The sequence below is a fragment of the Saccostrea echinata genome, unplaced genomic scaffold (genome assembly GCF_033153115.1).
Source record: "Saccostrea echinata isolate AGI-Se365-2 ecotype Australia unplaced genomic scaffold, CSIRO_AGI_Sech_v1 ptg000012l, whole genome shotgun sequence".
NCBI classification, from domain to species: domain Eukaryota; kingdom Metazoa; phylum Mollusca; class Bivalvia; order Ostreida; family Ostreidae; genus Saccostrea; species Saccostrea echinata.
Genome location: NW_026889761.1, coordinates 8,455,810 through 8,478,615, shown reverse-complemented (window position 1 = coordinate 8,478,615; position 22,806 = coordinate 8,455,810). Strand labels below are relative to the sequence as shown.

The window sequence follows — 22,806 nt, the reverse complement described above, 5'->3', positions numbered from 1 at the left end:
TTCACTTTAACTATTTAGAAGCTAACAGACAATTTTCTGATGTACTTCCAATAATGACGTCAACTTCATGAAATCCTCAAGACAGAAGAATTGTTAAGGTTGGTAATGCTGTGCTTACTAGCATATGTATCTAATGAAACTCATCATATCATGCCCACAAGCTACATGTATGCCCTAGGCATTGCTTAAAAATATGTACATATATATGGTATATCTTAACTCTTGATGAACAATTTGACATTTCTTTTGAAAAGCTTAAAGTATTGTTTACCTTATATTTCTAATGGTTAAATTTTCATTGTGTTCGTGACATGAAGAGACCCACAAATTCATGTCCACCATGAAATGTGAAATTTCACATACCCGTACAAAACAGTCCGTGCGGCTTAGACACGGCCCAGGCACGGATTCTGTTTCCAGAAACCCGTGCTTATAGCATTCCTGCTCCTATGTAAAATATGTATGGGACGCCGTGCCTTAAAGTGGTCGAGCCACGGACACGGCATGGGATATTGGCCGAATTATTTATATATTAGATCACAGAGTTTGACAAAATCCGTGTCAGAAAGCCATGCTAGTATCCATATATGGACTCATGGATTCTGTTAACCCTTTTCCGAAACCCGTGTCATTTTCCATATATGTAGACACGGATTTTTGCTACCAGTGTCAAAAAAGCCATGAGACATACCATATATGGTGTCACGGGATCTGTGCATTTATCTAGATCTAGGTCAGGGCCATTAGAGAATCTCCTGATGTAACTGTGGATGCCAAACTGGTGATAAAAACCAAACTTCACAATGCTTTACATTATTATTATGCTTAGTTTTAGAATTTTAAAAGTTAAAAATCTTATATGTATGTGTCCATTTACTTTCTGTTACAGATTTACTTTACCATTTACAATTTATGCTAGTTTGTTAGTAAGAATTTAATGATATGTACAATTTATTATTGTAATTTTATCTAATTTGCACAATCTGCGAAAGAATTTAATTTAAATGAAAATCTCTGTAGCACAGTGATGACACATAAAATGTATAGGGATTGCTTAGTGAAAGTCTAACTAAAGTCATTCAAATAAACAAAGACTATTTCATCACGTTCATTGTCAACATTGCAATACAGAAAGATCATGAAAATTGAAAATGAATTATTTATTCTATATTAGGCTTACTGCATTTAGTTCAAAAGTGATGAAATAATTCCATACTGACATAAATACAATTCCAACTGACATCTATTAGTTAAATATCCTTTAACTCGAGTAAAAAAGACACATTCTTAGCTCATGACAATGTATCCCTCCAGTTTAATATTCAAATAAGGGTAGTTATGATTGAGCATGCTCAGTAAAAAGCCGTAAGATATAAATAAATAGTTTAAAGCAAAACCCGCTTGCATTAAAAACCGTCTCCCTGGGACACGGATTCCGTGCCCTCACACGGGTTTCTGTGAGCAAGGATTCCTCACTTTCAGACTCAGAATCCGTGTCCGTGTCTTGGACATACAGAACCCGTGCGGCTTTTTTAAAACCCACGTGGGTTCCATGCCTTAGCCGTGCCCAAGCCGTGCCTATTCCGCCTCAAAATTTCGTACGGATATACATGTATAACAACTCAACACTTTGTCAACCACAAAATAAACTCCACAATGAACAATGTTTACTCCTTAAACCATGAATATTTGACCTCAAAATATGTGATTTTACAGTATATAAAATTTTCGATCCTTTTTGTGGCCCTCTATTTGCCCATGGAAGAGATGACTGTAAAATATATGGACCTACATTATATGAATATGCTTTAATTTCAAAAGTGAATACTTATTTCTTTCTTTCTTTTTTTTTTTAAATATTTGAGACCTTTTATCTTTTTTCTTATGTAAAATCTGGATGCCTTATCAGAGTTTTACACAGTTTTACAAGCCTTTACTCGGGATGGGAGGACCAAGTATGAATGTAAGGTAAAATCTCAAAAATATTAAACAAAAGATTTTATACAGTTTGTTCAGTATTTTATTTTATGACTGATTTTCTTTATTCTTCCAATTTCTCTCATGGAAGAAGCTAATTTTGATTAAAATAGTGCAGTTTCAGAGAGTAGAAAAAAAAGTTAGGTGGGTGTAAAGTGTTACTTGATTTGGTACAGAAGTTAGCATTCCTAGTTATTATGAATCTTTCCATCATCTCAAATGACAGTACTTTTTAAAATTCCTTATTGGTGATTAAAATTTTGCAGTCACCTCTTTTTGGTGCTTGGAGTGAACTAAATGGTCAGTCTAAGTTACCACTTCAACTGAAACCAAAGAAAAAATTCACTCACCAACATCATAATTAATTGTATTTGCAGCTAATGAGACAGTTGTCCATCTGATGATTTGTTCTCCCCAAATGTTCTTGCCATACCCAACAGCTACTTTGGTCTCTTTGAGGGGTGAGTCTTCATACACTGTGACTACTGCCTTCAGAACACTGGGATTACTGATGGATGTAAAGGCCTCTGCCATCCTCCCTCCTGGTATCGTCATGTCGTACGTGTCTAGTTTACAGGAGGCTGGAACACTTACTCCTGCCTCATTGGACACATGGACAGTGAAGTATAAAGGAACTCCAGCTGGACTTAAAACCTATAAAAACAGTAAAATAAAAAGAAATATTTGAAAATTAAAATGTTCTGGATCTTTAAAGTCCTGAAGCATTCAGGCATAAGGCCTAAAGGCATAGACAACCACCTGAGAATCATTTATATTCCTATGTGAAACTGATCATCCATCGTGGTTCCACCCTACCCCTGGGGGTCATGTTTTGAACAAACTTGAATCTACAGTACCCTAGAATGCTTCCACATAAATATGACCACTCATGGCTTTGCTGTTTATGAAAAGATTTTTAAAAAAGATTTTTCTATGTATTCCTTTGTAAAACTTTGATTGCCAATTGCAGCCTAACCCTACTACAGGTCATGATTTACACAAACTTTTTTTGAATGTACACTACCTGAGGATGCTTCCACATAAGTTTTTTTTTAAATTATTTTCTGGCCCAATTAATGGTTATTAAGAAGAAATTTTAAAAAAAGCCATTAGATGTTCACTAATTTGTAATTATCTCCCCTTGGAAGAAGGCGTGACCCTTCATTTGAACAAACGAAAATTGCCTTTATCCAAAGATACTATGTGGCAAGTCTTGTTGAAATGGACCCAGTGGTTCTGGAGAAGATGAAATTGTAAAATGTTAATGATGACGACAGACAACGGACAAATTTTGATCAGAAAAGATCACTTGAGCCTTCAGCTCAGGTGAGCTAAAAAAGAATCCCGCCATATGTCATGTCTAAACAAAAGGTATGCTAAAATTCCAAGCATCTGCCTAAAGGCCACCCCCGCCTACCGCTAAAAAATTCCAAGTTCCGATATCCTCGCAATATAAAACCCCGTTTTACCACCATCCCCCGCCTATCGTCATCCGCCAACGTATTTCAGGAACAAATATCTCTATTTTAGTCATTATCACCCCCAAATAATTACTGCCAATAAGGAGACTTTTTTCTTATTGGATTGTCAGATCTGCATATTAATAAAATTTAATGACATTTACTCCAAAAAATTTTTAAATAAAAATTAACAATAAAGGATGCATTAATAAACTATCAGAAACACTTAATACACTATACATGAATTGACTTACAAATGTAAGCAATGCGCCTCCTCCAAATTTTTCCATATCTATTCAATGATTGCTGCTAGGGCTTTCATATTTCACAGGTATATTCCTCGAAACAAGAGCTTATTTTGGGTACCAATATATTTGGTTTTAGAAAGTTTAACCTTTGCTGTAAGTTGCCATATGGGTATCATTGTTTCACAAACACATCTTGTTTTTTAATAAATCAAACCCTCCTTTTGATAGTAAACATACATCACTCAAAGCAGTGGAAAACCCTCCAAGTTGTTTTCTGGACATAACATCAGAGCCCCCTGGTACTGTTCCAATGTCTAGGTGTAGATTAACATTACTTTTGTCATCCTCTGCCATAACATTGATGGTAAACTCTGGTTCTGTGTGATCACGACCTGCAACCTGTTCAACTCCACAGGATCCTGAGGGAGTCGTTCCCTAATGAAAATCAAAGCAATGCAAGCACATCAAAATCTAATTTCCATAATCAGGATATCAATAGACTTTTTCTCTCCCTTAAACAGTAGAATAATTTTTAAAATGTTCAAAAAAGCAAATTCAGGAAATTATTATCAGAATTTATCCTACTCCAAAACTTTCAAGTTTGGGTGGTGTGTTGTCCTTCTCATCTTTTTTGTTGTCAATGAGTTTCAGCCTGATTGATGGAGTTTCATACTGCCAAAGTTTTGCTTTGAATAAGGTCACTTTCAATGTATAAACCCACAAGTCCACTTCCAAAGTTACCAGTGCATACAGTCGTAGTTTAAGTGGAGTAAGTCTCAAATACATTGTAAGCCTAAAACGAAAGAAAATTCTCCCTGCTGTGAACACATAAAAAAATATGTTGAACACTAGTCAGTCCCCCCCCCCCCCTCTTAAATTTATACTGTTTATCACAGTATTCACCAGATTATAAAATGCCCTTAGTTTTCTTCCTTTGTATGCTAATTAAAGACGATCATACCTTTTTATTTTCTACAATTGGCTATTTCCATTATGATAAAAGCAAACGTTTCCCTAAAAAATCTTAACTAATATTTTTCCATGCTTATTGTAAACCAACTTTTATTCGCGTAATCTTTTATTCGCAATTCATCAGTTTAAAATCAATCCATGATGATTAACTGAAGAAACCTTCTCTACATATACAAATAAAAATACATGGTTCGCGTTGATTTATATTGGAGAGTTAAAGTAGGTCGCAAAACTCTTGCATATTTCTTGTACACGCATAAAACTTGGTTTACAGTAAATTTTTTCCATAATAAGCTCTTATGATAAATTTTTTCCTCTCTTGCAAACATATTAGAGTGAACATGAAACTCTAAAAACTTTATGTCTATAATACTAAACCTTATGCAAATCTGGACTTTTACTTTCCTTTGTAATTAATTTGTTGTTAGATGTAATGACTTACGTAACATCTATTGGAAATTTAAGGAAAGCAACTTCTGCAATAATTGGGAATCCAGTGTCCATTATGTGACCTTCAAGCCTTAGTTTGGCATACAGTAAATATCCAAATCCTAATTCTCCCCAGACCATCAAGCCCCCGTAAGGCTCAGCTTTCACTACTCCTTTCATTTCCAGGATCTTTGCACCAACAGAAAACTTTACACCAAAATAGAAATCTACTCCAAATCCTGCAAATATAACAAAATCATTATTAGTTCAAATATATCATACTAATCCAAAAATATTCTGATCTGTAATTTAAATAAGAGGCTCATTAGTCGGAGTGTTCACCTGATTCGACTTGGTCCTGCTGTTAAAATCCCAATTTACATCAATGAACCCTAACCCTGGTCCAATTTTTTGGGGCCACCTTAGCTAGAGGGGTTTATAATTAAACTGAACTTGAATACACACGATATGGGAATGCTTCAATATCAATATGGTGTTGCTGTGAACTGTTCTGGGTATTTTTTTAAACATTAAATTCACTAATCATGGTCCTGCTGTTCTTAAAAAAGATTTTATTTTTTAATATATATATATATATATATATATATATATATATATATATATATATATATATATATATATATATATATATATATATATATATATATATATTCCCATGTTAACATTTGATACCCTATTGAGGCCCCACTTTGTCCCTCACTGATGTTATGCTGACATGCATACAAAAAGGTACGCACATCCCAATTGACAACATACAAACTCAACAGAATTGGGGGTTTTACATTGCTTGTATACTCATTCATTCCTTGACTTTTATGGTGAATCAGAATATTGAGTCCTCACATCTAGCATCATGCAGAATTAGCATTAATGCAAAATGAACAAAAGTTCACACAAAAATTCAAAAGTTATTAGGGAGATAAAGTTTATGACAGATATACAGACTTAATGACAGGTGGTCAGACAGAAAATAAGAGGCCCATAGGCCACATCACTCACCAGGGCACCTTAGTGAGAGAAAAACAAAAATCAGTTCAGTATTGAAAAGTGGTCCCATCTTGCCCAGGGAGGGGCAGGGTAGGTTATAATTTGAGAAAGCTTGAGTCGATTTGCACTGACTGAAATTTCTTCCATATTTATATTACTACAAGATTTTTATATACTTAAATTAATAAAGATTTGTTGAAATTAGAAGAATTTTAGTTTGTCTATCTCGGTTACTTCTGAATATGAAATCATTATAAAGACCTTACCAAAATTTACGGCAATAAATCCTCCAATAAGAAATGTTTTTGAAAAAGAGAAAAAAGATCCATGTAGTCTAGGGAAGCTGAAATCTCCCTTCAGTTCCAATTCAAAGTTTTTAAATATACTGGCTCCATCTGTGAACAACTTGCTGATAAACTCAGAGTACTGCAATAGACAAAATCAGTATGAACTACATCATTATCATCCACAAGTTCAAAACAAGAGGTCCCCTGGCTAGAACAACCACCTAGATATCATATATTAAGTTACTTGACATTGCTCATAGATCTATACAAATCACATTTATAATTTATGGTCCCAAGAAAAATCACTTTCCATTTCAATGATGACTTTTACTATGTCCAAATATCCATAAAATTGATTGTAAAAAAGAAATTAGCTGCTGTTTTTGTGTAACAGCATCACATTTCACACACAATACTGCAGTAGGGCTGCATATGAGTGAAAGATATTTCTTGTCTACTTAAGTACACCTCTAGATTAACAGAAACTGATACTGGAGCATTTGTAAATGTCCAGGTACAGATAAAATTTGGCGTCTCGGCATGGGGGAGATTAACAAAAAATGTTGAATTGTGTCTTAATATTCAAGGCTTATTATCAAAGAAAAATATTTTTATAGACTATTTACAAATTTAAGTGAAAATATAATCTTACCAGAGCTTTTGACAAATCCTGCATGTCTTTAAGAAGTAATGCAACCTTTAAAGGATCTATGTTTTTCAAGCGTAATAGAGATTCCAAGTCTCCAATAGTCATGCAAGCCAGCTTGTTTCCAAGTAGTTTAGCTCCATACTGTGTTACTCCACTGCCAACAATGTATGACTGGTGACTTCTACCAGGTATTGAACTGAGAGTCATAAAAACAGCAGCAATGGCAGCACCTATTAAAGCAGAAATTGAAAAACTTTAAAGATGTCTTATCTATTTGTTTTTCTGAACCTCATTTTTGAACAGTTTTAGAAAAGTTAGTACTGTGACTTCACTTCTTTATCATTTCTTTTTCTAAAAGATGATTTTAAGTAAAATATGCTTTGTAAAATATATATATCATCATTTCTTTTTCTAAAACATGATGTAAAATAAAAAAGTATGTTTAATCCAACCATAGATGCTAAAATACTTCATGAGGTTTTTGCTCATGTTAGCTAAAATAATTTTTTTATATATATTATGGCATCTTCCCTCCTTCTATTAAGTTCTCTATTTCCATGTTCTGACTGTCTTGTTTTTAATTACCTCCTTGCACAGTAACAGATGGAGCATTATCTTCTGTTGTTTTAATGGTGAATGGATTACCAGATCCCAAAGCCTGAATCTGAGACTTAATACCTGTAGTAACATCCTCACTGGAAAGAAGCGTAGCAGCCAGATTCTTTGCCTTTTCAAGTTTCTATGAAAAGATTTGTGATTTACTTTCATTTTCTCTCCCTTTCAAGCTCCATCTATTGTATATAATTGTATAAAAACTACAAAGATGTGGAAACAAGTTCTTGGACATTAATCTTAACAATTGTAATCTTATAACACTGATGTTGAAAAAAATTTCCTTAGAATAATGTTAAAGACATTCATGACTTTAATTTTTGTTGTAAAATCGTACAGGGTATTTAAGTTATCATCTGAAAACTATGCATAGAATATATAAATGTCTGACCTTGGTCTTTAAGCTTTTCACCTCAAAAACAATAAATTTAAGTAAATTTTATTTTGGGGTTAGTTAAACGTATAATATTTTCAGTGCTTGAGGGGTGTTGGCACATTTTATTTACGGGGACAATTTAGAGTCACGTTCGACGAGAACCAACAATATGGATGGTCATGCGGTGTTGAAGGGTAGATTGTTTTGAAGGACAGACGTAGTACGTTCTTACCAAACAGGAGGTTGAGACCAGCAAGTCTAGGCCTCCAGATTGAGATTTGAATCCTGTGGAGAAGGTGTCGATTGTCCGCATGTTTGGTTATCAAAAAGGGCGGATCAGCACGTGGTGGTGGGAACCTTTCAGAGTGACTAGTGAACTTTGTGAATATATTTTATAAGTAAATAAACTGAAAGGAATCGTTAAACCCAATTAATCAAATTTATTAAAAGCCTATTCATTGAAGTTGAACTTTTCCTAATTTCTAATAAAAACAGTATCTGTAAATCATTATATCTGATTCACTATGTGAGACAAAAGACATGTGACTTTAGTGTAATTTAAGTATCAGATATTTGTTCATTTAATTACTTTAATCATATTATTTCTAGTTTGTGGTGGTGAGGAGGGAGAGATAATATTATTATTTGTTGTTTTTTTTCATAATAATTTTTTGGGGGTTAATTTTGAAATTTGTTCTTTCATCTCAGCCGTAAAAATATCCAAAGAACTAGTAAGTAAATACATACTGTTTAAAAGTTTTAATACTTGCAAGTTTAACCAAACATAAATTTACTGAGATCATCAAAGTTTTTTTTCCAAAATATTTGATGGTATTATTTTTGGGCCTACACTGTCTTGGAAGGACTCAAGATGACCTTCTACCTGTGGGTACTTTGCCATAGAAAAAAAATTCTGAATTTTGAACACTGTCCGCTTTCAGTCAAAGGGGAGGTTGGGGGTTGCGGGTGGGGGGGGGGGGGCAAAAAAATCCTCATGATTTACTTGTTAACCACAATAAATATAAAGTGTTCAACATTAACAATTTTTTTTTAAATATTTGAAGCTGCTGAACTTTTAGTATTCTGAACTAAATGTGTCGTAACACCACAAATGCCCCTACAGGTAGTCAAAATTTCAAATACCATATTTAGTTTTAAATTTGTTAGCACAAATGATTTTTTTTAAGTTCAAAGAGCATACCTAAGATAAAAACTATACAGTGTTAACTTTATTAAGATGGCTCTATACATCGATGCTTATACTTTTTAAGACACTGTGCCACAATATGGCAATTAAATTGTTTTGTGAAATTGTTTGTATATCTATTTAGTCAACTATTATCATAGCCAGGTGGTTAAAGTATCGGACTTGTGAACAGCATATCCCAGTTTTGGTATCCCGCTTGGGCTTTCGTTTATATATACAGAATTAAATTTTCTGGTAAAATACCCACATATGCAATTTCAATTTCAACCTTATACATACATCCCTTCAAAAGTTAGACGGTGGAAACTGAAAATTTCTTATTTTTCAAGAGGGAGAATTCTGTCAAATATTATCAAACCATGACTAAATTCAAAGATGACCTGTATTTTCTGGTAAAATACCTGCACATACAATTTCAACCTTATACAAACCAAAATTTTCTTATTTTTTCTAAGTTCAAGAGAGATAACTCTGTTAAAAAATCACCGGACCACGAACAAATTCAAAGTTGACCTGGGTATTCTTATGACGTACCCATATGTCAAATTTGAGTTGAATGTGTTCAACTGTTGCCAAGATAATGAATGGAAAGTCAATGATGACGGAATGAAAGAATGATGGAACAGGGTAACTATATGCCCCCGGCCATTTTATGCCAGGTGCATAAAAACTTGAATATAGTTGGTTATTTGGCTATTTTCTGAATTCTTTGACGAGTGATGCAATGTCGTAAAATACTCACATTATTCTCAATTATTTTTTGCCAAAATTCCTCAAACTTGTAGTTAGGTGCATTACTTTCAAGGAGAGCCCTTATTCCGTCTGTTAACTTTTCTGTGTCTAATCTATCGGTAAAAGTTACTTAATAAATTTTAAAACAGTAATTTTGTGTAGTACTAAGATATCATATTAATGATCCTTCTACCAGCAGATGTACCTTAATATTCATAAAAAAGTATTTGTATTAATATTAAAATTATCAATATTTGCTAATATTTTCTTTCTTTCTTTACAAAAATGAACTTCTAATCCACATCAAAAGACTAAAATAATCCTTGAATTTCGGCAGCCTCACTTACTGTGACATATCAACAGATCGCCTTTTCCTTCTTCTTCTGACAGTACCGCATCCTTGTGGAATTACTCGGGTAGTGTTTGAAAGCATGACATTATAAATGACAATTCCTGCAGATGCTGGTTTGGATTCTCTTACTAAGAAAACCACTCCAACACCATAATTTGTACTGTGGTTGTAAATTGTGTAGTTAACTTGAAATGCAGTTGGATTTCCAATAGGTTCTCTGTATTCCATACCTAACATACATTTTTCATGAATTTTATTTATTTGTTAAGCTTCCCTTGTTTGATTGTGTTTTCATTTAATCATAAGAAATTGCACTTCTCTCTTAAACAGTTCTCACCATCAGAATGGGCTGTCAAGGATTTCTGCACTTTTTTGTTCTCTACCTGGAATTCCAAGTGGTTACAGTCCAGCCTTACCATAAAGTAGATACTTCTGTTACCAAGATCAAATTCATTTTCAAAGCAGCATTCTAATCCACTACAGTCTGGTAGATAGGAGCAGTATTTCTGTATCTCTAAAGGAATACCCTCTATCTGTGTTGCATTACATGCTGCAAGTAAAAAGGACGCATTTGATTGCACAAAGATTAAACTCTTCTTAAATGGGCAATATAGTATTTCGTGTTAGCATTATACTCCCATGAACTTCTATATCCAAAGAGCATAAAAATTCTTAGTTTTAAGTTAAATGTCTGGTCCAATATTAATAATTTTGCCCAAGGTTGAACATAAATGATACCTGTTGGATCAAAATGAATAGTTTCACATTCTGTTTGCCTCCAAAAGTCAAAGCTGATACCTAAAATGAGACATAATTAGGTTAATTTATCCCTTATTTTCTCTAAACAAAATAAAGATTATGTGCTAATAATTCAGAAAATGTATTGTATGCTGCACCATAGTTCTATATACCAACCTTGTATTGCTGTTTCACCACTGCTTACGTTACAGACACTGTGACTGATGGGCAAGTCATGAAAGATCAGCATTTCAGTACAGTTGCTTTGTTCAAAACATAACTTGATATTGCCATCAGTTCTCATTTTCCTCTCACTTACCACACTTGTAACATGAAACCTGTGAAAAAGACAGATTCACAGATGGCATGAAAATTTTAATCATGCTGTCATTTAAAAGGTCATGATGGAAGTTGACCACTGTTGAAAATTGAATAAAGATCTGTAACTTACTCAAATCTTACAACTCCATGAATTCCAATTTTTTCCATGGTACCTACAAATTAAAAAAAAATTAACATTCAATCATTAAACACACGTACATTAAAAATGCAAGCAATATAGGTGATAAAGGTAATACTTACCCCAAGTGTATTTGAACAAGTTACGAGTGATTCTGACATTATCAAGCATAGCCTCCAGTTGATAGCTGCACGTGTTAAGTATTAGTTCCATTTCTACGTGTCTTTGAATAGGAGCAATATAGACACAACAAGACATTCTGTCACATGTTGAGGGGATATGACAGAGGATTTCATCTTTGTTAGCGATGGTTGGTAATGTATGGTTTGGATTTTTTTCACATTCTGTTTTATCAAATAAAAATTTCAGGAAAATGCATGCAATTACGTTTTTATACCTGAACATCCACGAATGCACATAGCATCAACACAAGAGAACTATAATTTTCAAAGAAGGAATATATCAATAAATCATACTTTATATATTTTATATAAAATATCAATAGTAAATGTACTCCAAAGTCTCTACCATTATTCCAGCCATTCCCTTCTGCTGCTCCATACACTGTGTCATGCAGAGAGCATCTGTCCGTAGAATCCAGGAAATGGTCCAGTCCAAGTTCTGTCAGGAGTTCACTGGCTTGGGGTACAGTCATGTCATCTACACTGGGTATAGCTCGGGAGGCAAGCCAAGCATTGAGGGAAAAGCCTGTAATTATGATAATGATTGACATATTTACTTTAACTGTAAATGTTTAGACACTGCCATACAATAAATATTTGTGTTTATCGACATTTTCATAATATTTTTTTATATTGAAAATAAATTAAATGTATATTCTACACTGCATTTGTCAGACTTCTGCTTAGAGTATCTTACAACATAACATTTGATCAAAAGTATTCTATTATACATCCAGTTTTTTTTCCAAAAAGAAATTAAAGAACAGTTCAAGTAATTTAAATTGCCTCTATAGTCTTACTGGAATTCAGAAATCCCTCCTGGTACGTGCAATTCTTCATGTCAAACGATGTCTGGTTTAGAATGGTTACAACTTGGTCACAGTATAACGGTTCATAGCATGCAGATATATCAATCTTAAACTCGTACTTCTGGGATAACATATTCTGTCTTATTGTGTATCTATAATCAAAAAGTATTTGTGGTAAATAATTATGAGAGCTCAAAAATTCTACCTGTTAATAAAACAGAAAAGAATCAAGCATCGTATCCAATTCGTCTATTAAATCTCATCAATTTGAAATTCTTATAAACAAAGTTAGGTATAAGTACAGATAAGCTATATCAACAAGAGGTCCATTGGCCACATCGCTCACCTGAGTAACTTTGGCCATGCTGTTCTTTACCAAATTTCCCCCTTCTAATACTTATTGTGGCCCAGCCCTATCCCTGGGGGGTCATGATTTTAACAATTAAAAATCTATACTATCCCAGGATGCTTCCACATAAGTTTCAGCTTTTCTGGCCCAGTTGTGCTTGAGAAGATTTTTCTTACATATTTCAATGTAAAATTGGATTCCCTATTGTGGCCCCGCCCTACCCCCAGGGGTCATGATTTTTACAATTTAGAATCTACACTACCCCAGGATGCTTCCACATAAGTTTCAGTTTTTCTGGCCCAGTTGTGCTTGAGAAGAAGATTTTTCATAATTTTTCTTGCATATTTCAATGTAAAACTTGGATTCCCTATTGTGGCCCCGCCCTACCCCCGGGGGTCATGATTTTTACAATTTAGAATCTACACTACCCCAGGATGCTTTCACATAAGTTTCAGCTTTTCTGGCCCAGTTGTGCTTGAGAAGAAGATTTTAAAAGATTTTTCCTATTTATTTCAGTGTAAAACTTGGATTCCCTATTGTGGCCCCGCCCTATCCCCGGGGGTCATGATTTGAATAATTTAGAATCTACACTATCCCAGGATACTTCCACATAAGTTTCAGCTTTTTTGGCCCAGTGGTTCTTGAGAAGAAGTTTTTAAAGATTTTTCTTATATATTTCAATGTAAAACTTGGATTCCCTATTGTTGCCCCGCCCTACCCCCGGGGGTCATGATTTTAAGAATTTAGAATCTCCACTACCCCAGGATGCTTCCACATAAGTTTCAGTTTTTCTGGCCAAGTAGTTCTTGAGAAGAAGATTTTTAAAAAAAATTCCTATTTATTTCAATGAACTTGGATTCCCTATTGCGGCCCCGCCCTTCCCCCGGGGATCATGATTTTAACAATTTAAAATCTACACTACACCATGATGCTTCCACATAAGTTTCAGCTTTTCTGGCCCAGTGGTTCTTGAGAAGATTTTTCCTATATATTTCAATGTAAAACTTGGATTCCCTATTGTGGCCCCGCCCTATCCCCGGGGGTCATGATTTTAACAATTTGAAATCAACACTATCCTAGGATGCTTCCACATAAGTTTCAGCTTTTTTGGCCCAGTGGTTCTTGAGAAGAAGATTTTTAAAGATTTTTCTTATATATTTCAATGTAAAACTTGGATTCCCTATTGTGGCCCCGCCCTACCCCCGGGGGTCATGATTTTAAGAATTTAAAATCTACACTATCTCAGGATGCTTCCACATAAGTTTCAGCTTTTTTGGTCCAGTGGTTCTTGAGAAGAAGATTTTTTAATGACCCCACCCTATTTTTGTCTTTTTTTGATTATCTCCCCTGGTAAGGGGACTTGGCCCTTTATTTTAACAATTTAAACTCCCCTTTACCCAAGAATACTTTGTACCAAATTTGGTCAAAATTGGCCTAGTGGTTCTTGAGAAGAAGTTGAAAATGTGAAAAGTTTACAGACGGACGGACGGACAGACAGACGGACGGACGGACGGACGACGGACAATGGGTGATCAGAAAAGCTCAGTTGAGCTTTCAGCTCAGGTTAGCTAAAAACACTATCTCCCCTTACAACTTTACATTCCAAAGGACCTACTGTACATCACTTCATTTTTGCGACATAGCTATTTGATATTTACAAGCGAGACAAAATTTCTGCGAACTGTGGTTTTTGTAGTACATAATCCTATACAATATAAATGTATGCGAGAATGAAATTTTTTCGTGAGGAGACAAACGTAATTATCAAAAAATAGAGTTCTCGCGCCTAATAAAGTGCGATTTACTATAATTTTTCTCAAATGTTCAACAACTGAATTAATACTTTGTTTACAACTATATATACTTGCTTCTTGCAGTACACATTCACAATTGTTTTTTTATATTTGCTATAATAAAACTATACTCACTTGAGTTCAAAAATGCCTTTCAAGGTCATTTTCTGTTCCATTCCTAAAAATTATAACTCCAAAATTATACATGTACTTTCTGTAGATTTTTTTTTCTATATATTCCCACGTAAAAGTGTGATCTTCTATTGTGGCCCTCCCCAGAGACCATGGTTTGAACAATTTATAATCTACACAACCGCAGGAAGCTTTCACATAAGTTTCATTTTTTTCTGGGTTATTGATTCTTGAGAAGGGATTTTTAAATGACCCCTTTTTTCCTTTTTCTTGATTATCTCTTCTTGGGAGGATGCTTGGTGCTTTATTTGAATAATCTTGAATTCCCTTTGCCTAGGAATGATTTGTGCCAATTTTTTTTTTTTTTGGGGGGGGGGTTAAATTTGGCCCAGTGGTTCTTGAGAAGTCGAAAATGTGAAAAGTATACAGACAGACAACTGGGCAGATGGATGCTAGATAATGAATGATCAAAGTTTCAGCTCAGGTGAGCTCAAAACCATAAATTAACTTGCTAGTAGAGAGACTCGAGGAATCATGTATAGCATCTCCCTTGTTACGATGTTATCTAATTCATTATAATCAATATTAGAAAGTTTAAAAAAAAGTGTTCTGTTCGTTATTTTTCAAGTAACTATATTATTTTCATACCATAGGAAAAATTGTGCAAATAGATTGTATTAGATATCCTCTCTATAGTCAGTTTTAGGAAGTTGGCACACTCATCAAAGATAATGGACACTTCTATAGACCTGTTGTCAAACTTCACAATATCCATACAACAGCTGACTGCGGAACAGGAGCCATGATAATAACATGTTATTTCAGATGGTAACATTGTCAAGTTTGATGTTGATGAAATACAGCCTGTATGAAAAGAAAAAAATTTTCAGTAGAGTACACTTCATCACTATATTTCTTTGGAGACATATATATTTATTTTTCCCTCCAATTTTACCTGTCACCCATCCGTTCACTGGAGTGGATGAGTTATACATGGTGTCACCAGTTCTACTACAGGGTGTTTCCTTCATCATGTTAGCTATACCTCTCTCCTCCAGCAACATGTACTGTACATGTTGAGGTAAAGAGACATCTCCCAAATTTTCACCTTTTGTTAGAAGCCAACTTTCCAATGAAAATCCTGTTAGAATAAATATTTCATATCAAAATCTTCAAAAGATAAAAATACGAGTTTCATGTCAGAAAATTGTAACATTAGAGATCACCTTGCAGTCCTGATGACCAATCACATTCTGTTTTTGGCAGTAGGGAATTGTCCAGTATGGTTGAAATGAAATCACAAGTTCGACTGCTTTCAAAACACACGCTTATTTTCAGATCTATCATATACTTCCTCTGGTTTTGCAAATCATACAGTTTCAAACTAAAATGAAATGAAAAATAAATAGTCATCTCTTCACTTAAAATTCTACCAATTGATATGAAATATATTGTAAACTGTCCTTATCATCCACTTACTCTGCTCTAAGTAGTCCTACTAAATTGTAGTGATGCCTTGTACCTGAAAAAAAGAAGAAGATATTATGGTAATTAAAAATCATTCTCATCCTTAATTACCTTAATACAGTAGAAAATGGTTAGAAAATTGCCAGGTTTGGCTATCATTACTATTAATATTACTTCTGTTGTATCCATCTAGTGGGTTTCTCCTTCTAACACAATACAGATAATCATTAAAATACAAACCAAACTTGAATTCCAGTAGGTCAACTTTGATGGTCAGCCTCTCTAGTTTGATAAGCATAATCTGGGAACAGGGATCAAGACTGACTTCTGCTTGGAAACTCCTTCTGATGCTCTCGGCTCTCACACAACACTGTATCTCATTACAGAGGTAGGAAATGTGGCAATTCACCGAACTTCCAGTTAAATTAGTTAATGTAACATCTTTGCTACAGTCTATAAAGATATAAAAAAAGACATATACCATAAGAGGCCCAAGGACTTTAACAGTCATCTGAGTATAAGGAAACCCTTAGACGATCTATAGAATGATAAATAACTTTATAGTAACACAAGATACACAGAAACTCAAACAAGAGAAAAAGGATGATCAGGGATCTTCCAAATACCCCGGTAGTTATTGTGGTACTCAGCAGTAACTCGAAAACCTGCCTTTACCATATGCCAGTGCCATCTACACATTATCGCTAAACAGATCAATACAATACTTTAGCACACCCATCCCCATCCCCATAACATTAATGTCTCTCTTGGTCTTTGAATAATATTTAATGTACATATATAAAGTATTATGGTCTCATTTTTATTCATGAAAGTATTTTTTATATCATACATTAAAAATTCTTGTATAATTCCTTCATTCAATTTACCTATTAATTACATGACTTGCATTAATTAATAATCGTACTTGAAGATACAAGGAGAATGACTTCTCTTAAAGCAGAGTAAATGTTCCCAAACGGCCAAACACGACCATTATAGAAACACACCCTACTCCACCCCCCCCCCCCCCCCCCCCCCGTCTCAGGGGCCATGAAATTCCCAATTTTGGAAGATGCACTCTTTCTAATAACAATAATGTACTTCGTTTCTCTGCTAATACTCAAGAACAGAGAACAAGAGGCCCAAGTGCCTTAACGGTCACCTGAGTATAATACAACAATTTAGAAGATCCATCTATACTTATAAATTAATAAATTTTGCAAATAAACTCAGAAACGGGTGTACCAGAGTTCTTACTAACTCCTCTATGAATACACTAGATACAAGATGATGTCCGTAAACTATATTCAGATTTCACTCGCATAGTAAGTATCGTACATTAAATTAAAAGTCTACTTTCATTTTCTATAAACAGCCATGAAATAGCAAAGACCTGAGTACGGTGGCGGTTCCGGTTGGCGGATCTAAGTTACTGGCAATTTTTAATGAAACTGACAACAAGCAATCGTTTATTTATTTCATAAAACATCATCGCTGAATTATTCAATCAGAACTTGATTTAAATGATATAAAAGAAATAAGTAGTGATAACCGATTAAAAAGGGAAATGTGCAAATTATTTTCGTCATTCACCGATCTTAATATTGACGGAAGCTTTTAGAACATCATATAGCATAGAACCCGATGTTAAAAAGAAAAAAGAGGCGATTTAGCTGCTTGAACATAAAAGAAGCTTATGCGTGAATGGTCATTGAAATAATTGTAAATCATTGATAACATTATAAGTTGTTAATATATTTATATATCGAAAGACTATTAGTAGGTTTTTCTAATAAATTTATCGGTAAAATAGTATTCCTCTCTGAGAGCAACGAACCCAAAGTGCAATTTGTACTTCGCAATAAATTTGCTTACACGAACAGAGAAAAATTAATGAACAAGATATTGTTCAAATACAATTAAAGCTGTTAAAATCTGTGCTTTAATCAATGCATTTCAGTTTTTTTTCCTGAATACAGTGTTTTGTATTAAATACTCGACCTATTCATAGGGCGTTAACCGCTGTAAAAAATCGATTTATCATTAAAATGTGCATATTCGCTGCTTTTATCCTTGACAGAAATGAAATAAGTGCACCTGAAGTACAATATCCACAACAGGTATTACAGTTTCACAATAAACGTCAATCAATGAAATTGTTATTTTTCAAGTTTAACAAGGGGGGGGGGGGTGTACATCTACTTTTGCTCCAAAGCTAAATGCGGGATTTTTTTTTTCTTCCTGCTATAAGCCTGTAGGCTGTCAGTAGAAACTACAATATATATTACTGGAATTTTTCTGTCGGTAGTGGTATAAATGCATTTCCCCTCGCTTGCGCGGGATTTCATCTAGTAGAGTATAAAATAAACTGACAGATGAAGCTTTGTTGCCCAAAAGCAAGAGAAATAGGATGATCAGAATCAATGAAATAATTAGTCTAGTATTCAGTAACAACTCATATATTAAATTCTAATTTATCCCCCATTTAGCACTATCACCATGCAGACTATTAACAAACTAATAGTTCCTCTGTACTACTTTTAACCCCACATTGTGACCTCTCACATTGGCCTCTCTTGGTCTTTGAAGAACATTTAATAAGTTATTTCTGTCTCATTTTTATCTATTTATTATTTACAAGTCTATCTGATCATTAAAACTCTGAAAGTACTTTTTGTATTATTCAATAATTTTTTTTTTCATAATTCTCTCATTCTTTTAACTTTCAAATACATTATTTACAGTGATTAATTATCAAAAGTAAATGGCCAAGAGAATAACTTCTCTCAGTTGAATACAAATTAATAGAGCCCTGACTAGGACCAGAAAACTTGACCAAATGGTCCTGATGTTCAAAAATCTGGTAAAAATATCCTTGCTTATTAAAACTTTGATTCTATTTGCCTTCAGTATGCCAAGGAGCAGAGAAGATTTTCAAAGAAATAGCATTTTCATTACAGATTCAACACACCCCTACCCTAACACTAAAACCCATGTCCCAGGGTCATGAAATTAATAAATTTGGTAGAGGTACCCTCATCATCATAACTATGCACTTAGTTTAAGATTTTGAAAGAATAAACAGATTTTCATTTTATTAATAAATATAGCACCCCCCCCCCCCCCCCCCCCCCGAAAACACCAAAACCTGAAGACCACAAGTTTTGAAATTTTGTAAGAAGCAAAATTGTTCATCATAACTATGCACTTTATTTATCTGCTCAACACTAAAGAGCTGAGAGGATTATTTAACAGAATTAATGCATTTTCACTACATTATCAAAAGAGTCCCATCCTTACACCAGAACATCTGACTTAGAAGTCATGATTCATGAAGAAGCACTCTTGTTCATCATAACTACACACTCAGTTTACTTTATAACCAGGAGCAGAAAAGAAGATTTTCAAAGAATTAATGCATTTTCACTATATAATCAATAGAGCCCAGCCCTAACACCAGAACCCCTGACCCAGGGGCCATGAATTTCACAATTTTGGAAAAGGCATCAATGCTTTTCATAACCATGCACTTAGTTTGTTTAAATAATATCCAGGAGAAGAGAAGAAGATTTTCAAAGAATTAATGCATTTTCACTATATAATCAATAGAGAGCCCCCCCCCCCAACACCAGACCCCCTGACCCAGGGGCCATGAATTTCACAATTTTGGAAAAGGCATCAATGCTTGTCATAACCATGCACTTAGTTTGTTTAAATAATACCCAGGAGCAGAGAAGAAGATTTTCAAAGAATGAATGCATTTTCACTATATAATCAATAGAGCCCCACCCTAGCACCAGAACCCCTGACCCAGGGGCCATGAATTTCACAATTTAGGTAGAGGGCCCAATGCTTATTACAATCATGCCAACAGTTTGACTGCTTGATGTCTAGGAGTAAAGAAGAAGATTTTTAAAGATTGCATCAATTTTGGTGGTTTTAGCCCCAACCCTGGGGCCCTAGGGGGGCAGGGACCATGAAATTCACAATTTGTGTTCCCCTTCACCCAAAGAAGCTATATGCCAAAATTGGTTGAAATTGGTTGAGCGGTTCTAGAGAAGAAGATGAAAATGTTTAAAAGTTAACGCACGACGGACGACGCACGACGACGGACAAAAACGGATAGCAATAGGTCACCTGAGTGACTCAGGTGACCTAAAAATACTTTAAAAATTGATACATTTTCATTATATATTCAAAGGAGTCCTGCCCTAACTCCAAAATCCCTGTCCCAGAGGCCATGGTTATCACAATTTTTTTGCTAAACACCCAGTAGCAAAGATTTGCAAAAAATAAACTCGTACATTTTCACAGTATGACAAATAGAGACCAATCCTAACTCCAGAATCCCTGACCCAGGAGTCACGAATTTCACAATTTTGGAAGAAGCACCCTTACTCACTATATCCATGCACTTTGTTTGTCTGCCTAATACCCAGGAACAGAGAAGGTGTTCAAAGAATGAATGCATTTTCACAATGCCATCAACGGAGTCCCATCTTTACTCTTAAACACCTGACCAAGAGGCCATGAATTTCATATTTTGGAAGAGGCACCCTTGCTCATCACATCCATACACTTCGTTTGTATGAGCTGAGAAGTATTTCTTAGAGGTCCACGTTTGCTCCAATTTTGTATTGTTTCAATGGACTTTTGAGATTGATTACTGTTTATTATCTTCATATTCCATTTAGAGTTCAATGCTGATTACATTGCTACCTGAAATAGAACTCAAAAACCCTTGATTTTGTCACTCATTCAGCAAACATGACAGAGGCAGTATTAAGTTATCATGGAAGTGTGCACCTCTAGGTGAATTATTCATGCAAGTTTGATCCTGGTAGGTTTTATAATTACAGAAATGGACCTGCTCAAACAAATAAACCAGGGGTATAGAATCAGCTCTTTGAAATCAAACATTTACACTTTCAATCTAAAAGGTATGAATATGAGTACAAGTGGAAAACAGATCATCCTAATGAAATATAAAGATAACAAACAGTAATCAATCTCAAATGTTCATTGAAACAGTACAGATTTGGAGCACAGCAAACACGGACCGGACCTCTACAAAACATCAGAGGTGAGATCAAGTGCCATGGGGGAGTAAGCATCCCCTGTAGACCGGTCACAACCGCCGCTGTGTGCTCATAATCATGATCAATTCAGTGTTTAAATAATGGCCTAAGAATAAGTATGAAAAATGTCAGTCAGCTTTACAACTTTAAAACCAAAATACACGTCTAAAGATACATTTAACCCCCCCCCCCCCTAAAAAAAAAAACAAACCCAGAATGATTCTTGGTTTGACACTTAGTAAAGCATAATCCAGAAAAGCTTTGTTCATGTATAGCTAAAACCAAAAAGTCGCTTATAAAACTGTAGCTCTTATTATTAACTTAGCCTCAACCTGACCCTGAACCCTGTATGCAATAATTTATTTTATGCTGTGATACTTATTTACAAGATCAGTGCAAATCAGAGATTGAAACAGTTTGTAAAGTTCTGAAACTTTGACATCATTCATATAATGCACTTACAGTTATTCCATCCACTGACTGAAGATTCTAGGTAACATGAGTCAGCCAGTAAATATCGAGCAGCCCTCATCTCCTTCATGAGCTCAGCAGATTGGGAGTCAGACAGGGGAGTGGTGTAGCCATTGTTAGTCATCCAGGCAGAGCCAGAGAAATCTTAAATAGTGTAATAAACTTATACATGCACATATAAATGTTGATACCAAAACTTTCCATTTTTATCAATGCAACATTATGGTATGACATGAATTGACAAAACAACTTTTTGTAATTGTATAGTTCCTCACAAGATCATACAGTATACCAATTGAATTGAAATATACTTGAATGACGTTGCAGTACAGCCTATATTTTCACCGATATTATGGTATTTTTCATAATATAATGTATTTTTCATAACTAATTAGTACTTAGCAAGATTTACTCAAGTTTACAAATCCCTCATTCCATTGACATGGTTGTTTAGGGAGCAGCATGTTGTTAAATATTGTATGGTTGGCTTCACATCCTGAGGCCTCTGTACAAACACTCAGCTTCACAGTCATCACATACAACTTCTCTGCTGGCAAGTCCTTTATTTTGAAACTATTAAGAACAATGGATACAAATTTATTTTCGTTAACAATGACAAACTCTCATAATGCAGGAATGCAATGGATCTCATGCAAATGCTTGTGCTAATTTCCACATAATTAAATCATTAACCTTAGGGTGAATCATGATAATGACTTTGAAACCAATACAATTTACTAATATCAGAGTGTTCAAGTAGTTCAGCATAATTATCATTCTACACACTGTGTAATTATAAATTAAAGTTAATATTGACTTAAAATAAAATAAATATCGCTTACATCATCTTTACAATCCCAGCTAAAGTAAATACTTCTTCTTGACCTACAATGATCACATTATACTTACTTAATAAAGAAAATATCCTTAAAGACCGTAAGGTTTTCTCAGGTAAGGGAGGGACTTAGTTTTACATATTTGGTACCTCGAGGCATTGACGGTCGTGCAGACCGTGCAG

At 34.5% G+C, this 22,806-nt stretch overlaps 1 protein-coding gene across 1 annotated transcript in view; it reads right to left on the bottom strand.

The window, feature by feature from the left end:
* Positions 1–22,806, bottom strand: part of LOC133184959 (uncharacterized) — a 226,303-nt gene that overhangs the window by 38,853 nt on the left and 164,644 nt on the right. The window contains exons 138-162 of the mRNA XM_061320024.1: positions 22,631–22,673; positions 22,201–22,361; positions 21,780–21,932; positions 16,480–16,692; positions 16,252–16,294; positions 15,999–16,156; positions 15,728–15,913; positions 15,421–15,636; positions 14,776–14,818; positions 12,490–12,650; positions 12,036–12,215; positions 11,630–11,851; positions 11,499–11,541; positions 11,225–11,385; positions 11,048–11,107; positions 10,647–10,859; positions 10,305–10,539; positions 9,968–10,070; positions 7,616–7,769; positions 7,034–7,260; positions 6,361–6,520; positions 5,100–5,325; positions 4,271–4,478; positions 3,923–4,120; positions 2,328–2,631 (exon numbers count right to left, since the gene is read on the bottom strand). Coding sequence (XP_061176008.1) covers positions 2,328–2,631; positions 3,923–4,120; positions 4,271–4,478; positions 5,100–5,325; positions 6,361–6,520; positions 7,034–7,260; positions 7,616–7,769; positions 9,968–10,070; positions 10,305–10,539; positions 10,647–10,859; positions 11,048–11,107; positions 11,225–11,385; positions 11,499–11,541; positions 11,630–11,851; positions 12,036–12,215; positions 12,490–12,650; positions 14,776–14,818; positions 15,421–15,636; positions 15,728–15,913; positions 15,999–16,156; positions 16,252–16,294; positions 16,480–16,692; positions 21,780–21,932; positions 22,201–22,361; positions 22,631–22,673 — 4,071 coding nt within the window. The remainder of the gene's footprint in view (positions 1–2,327; positions 2,632–3,922; positions 4,121–4,270; positions 4,479–5,099; positions 5,326–6,360; positions 6,521–7,033; positions 7,261–7,615; positions 7,770–9,967; positions 10,071–10,304; positions 10,540–10,646; positions 10,860–11,047; positions 11,108–11,224; positions 11,386–11,498; positions 11,542–11,629; positions 11,852–12,035; positions 12,216–12,489; positions 12,651–14,775; positions 14,819–15,420; positions 15,637–15,727; positions 15,914–15,998; positions 16,157–16,251; positions 16,295–16,479; positions 16,693–21,779; positions 21,933–22,200; positions 22,362–22,630; positions 22,674–22,806) is intronic.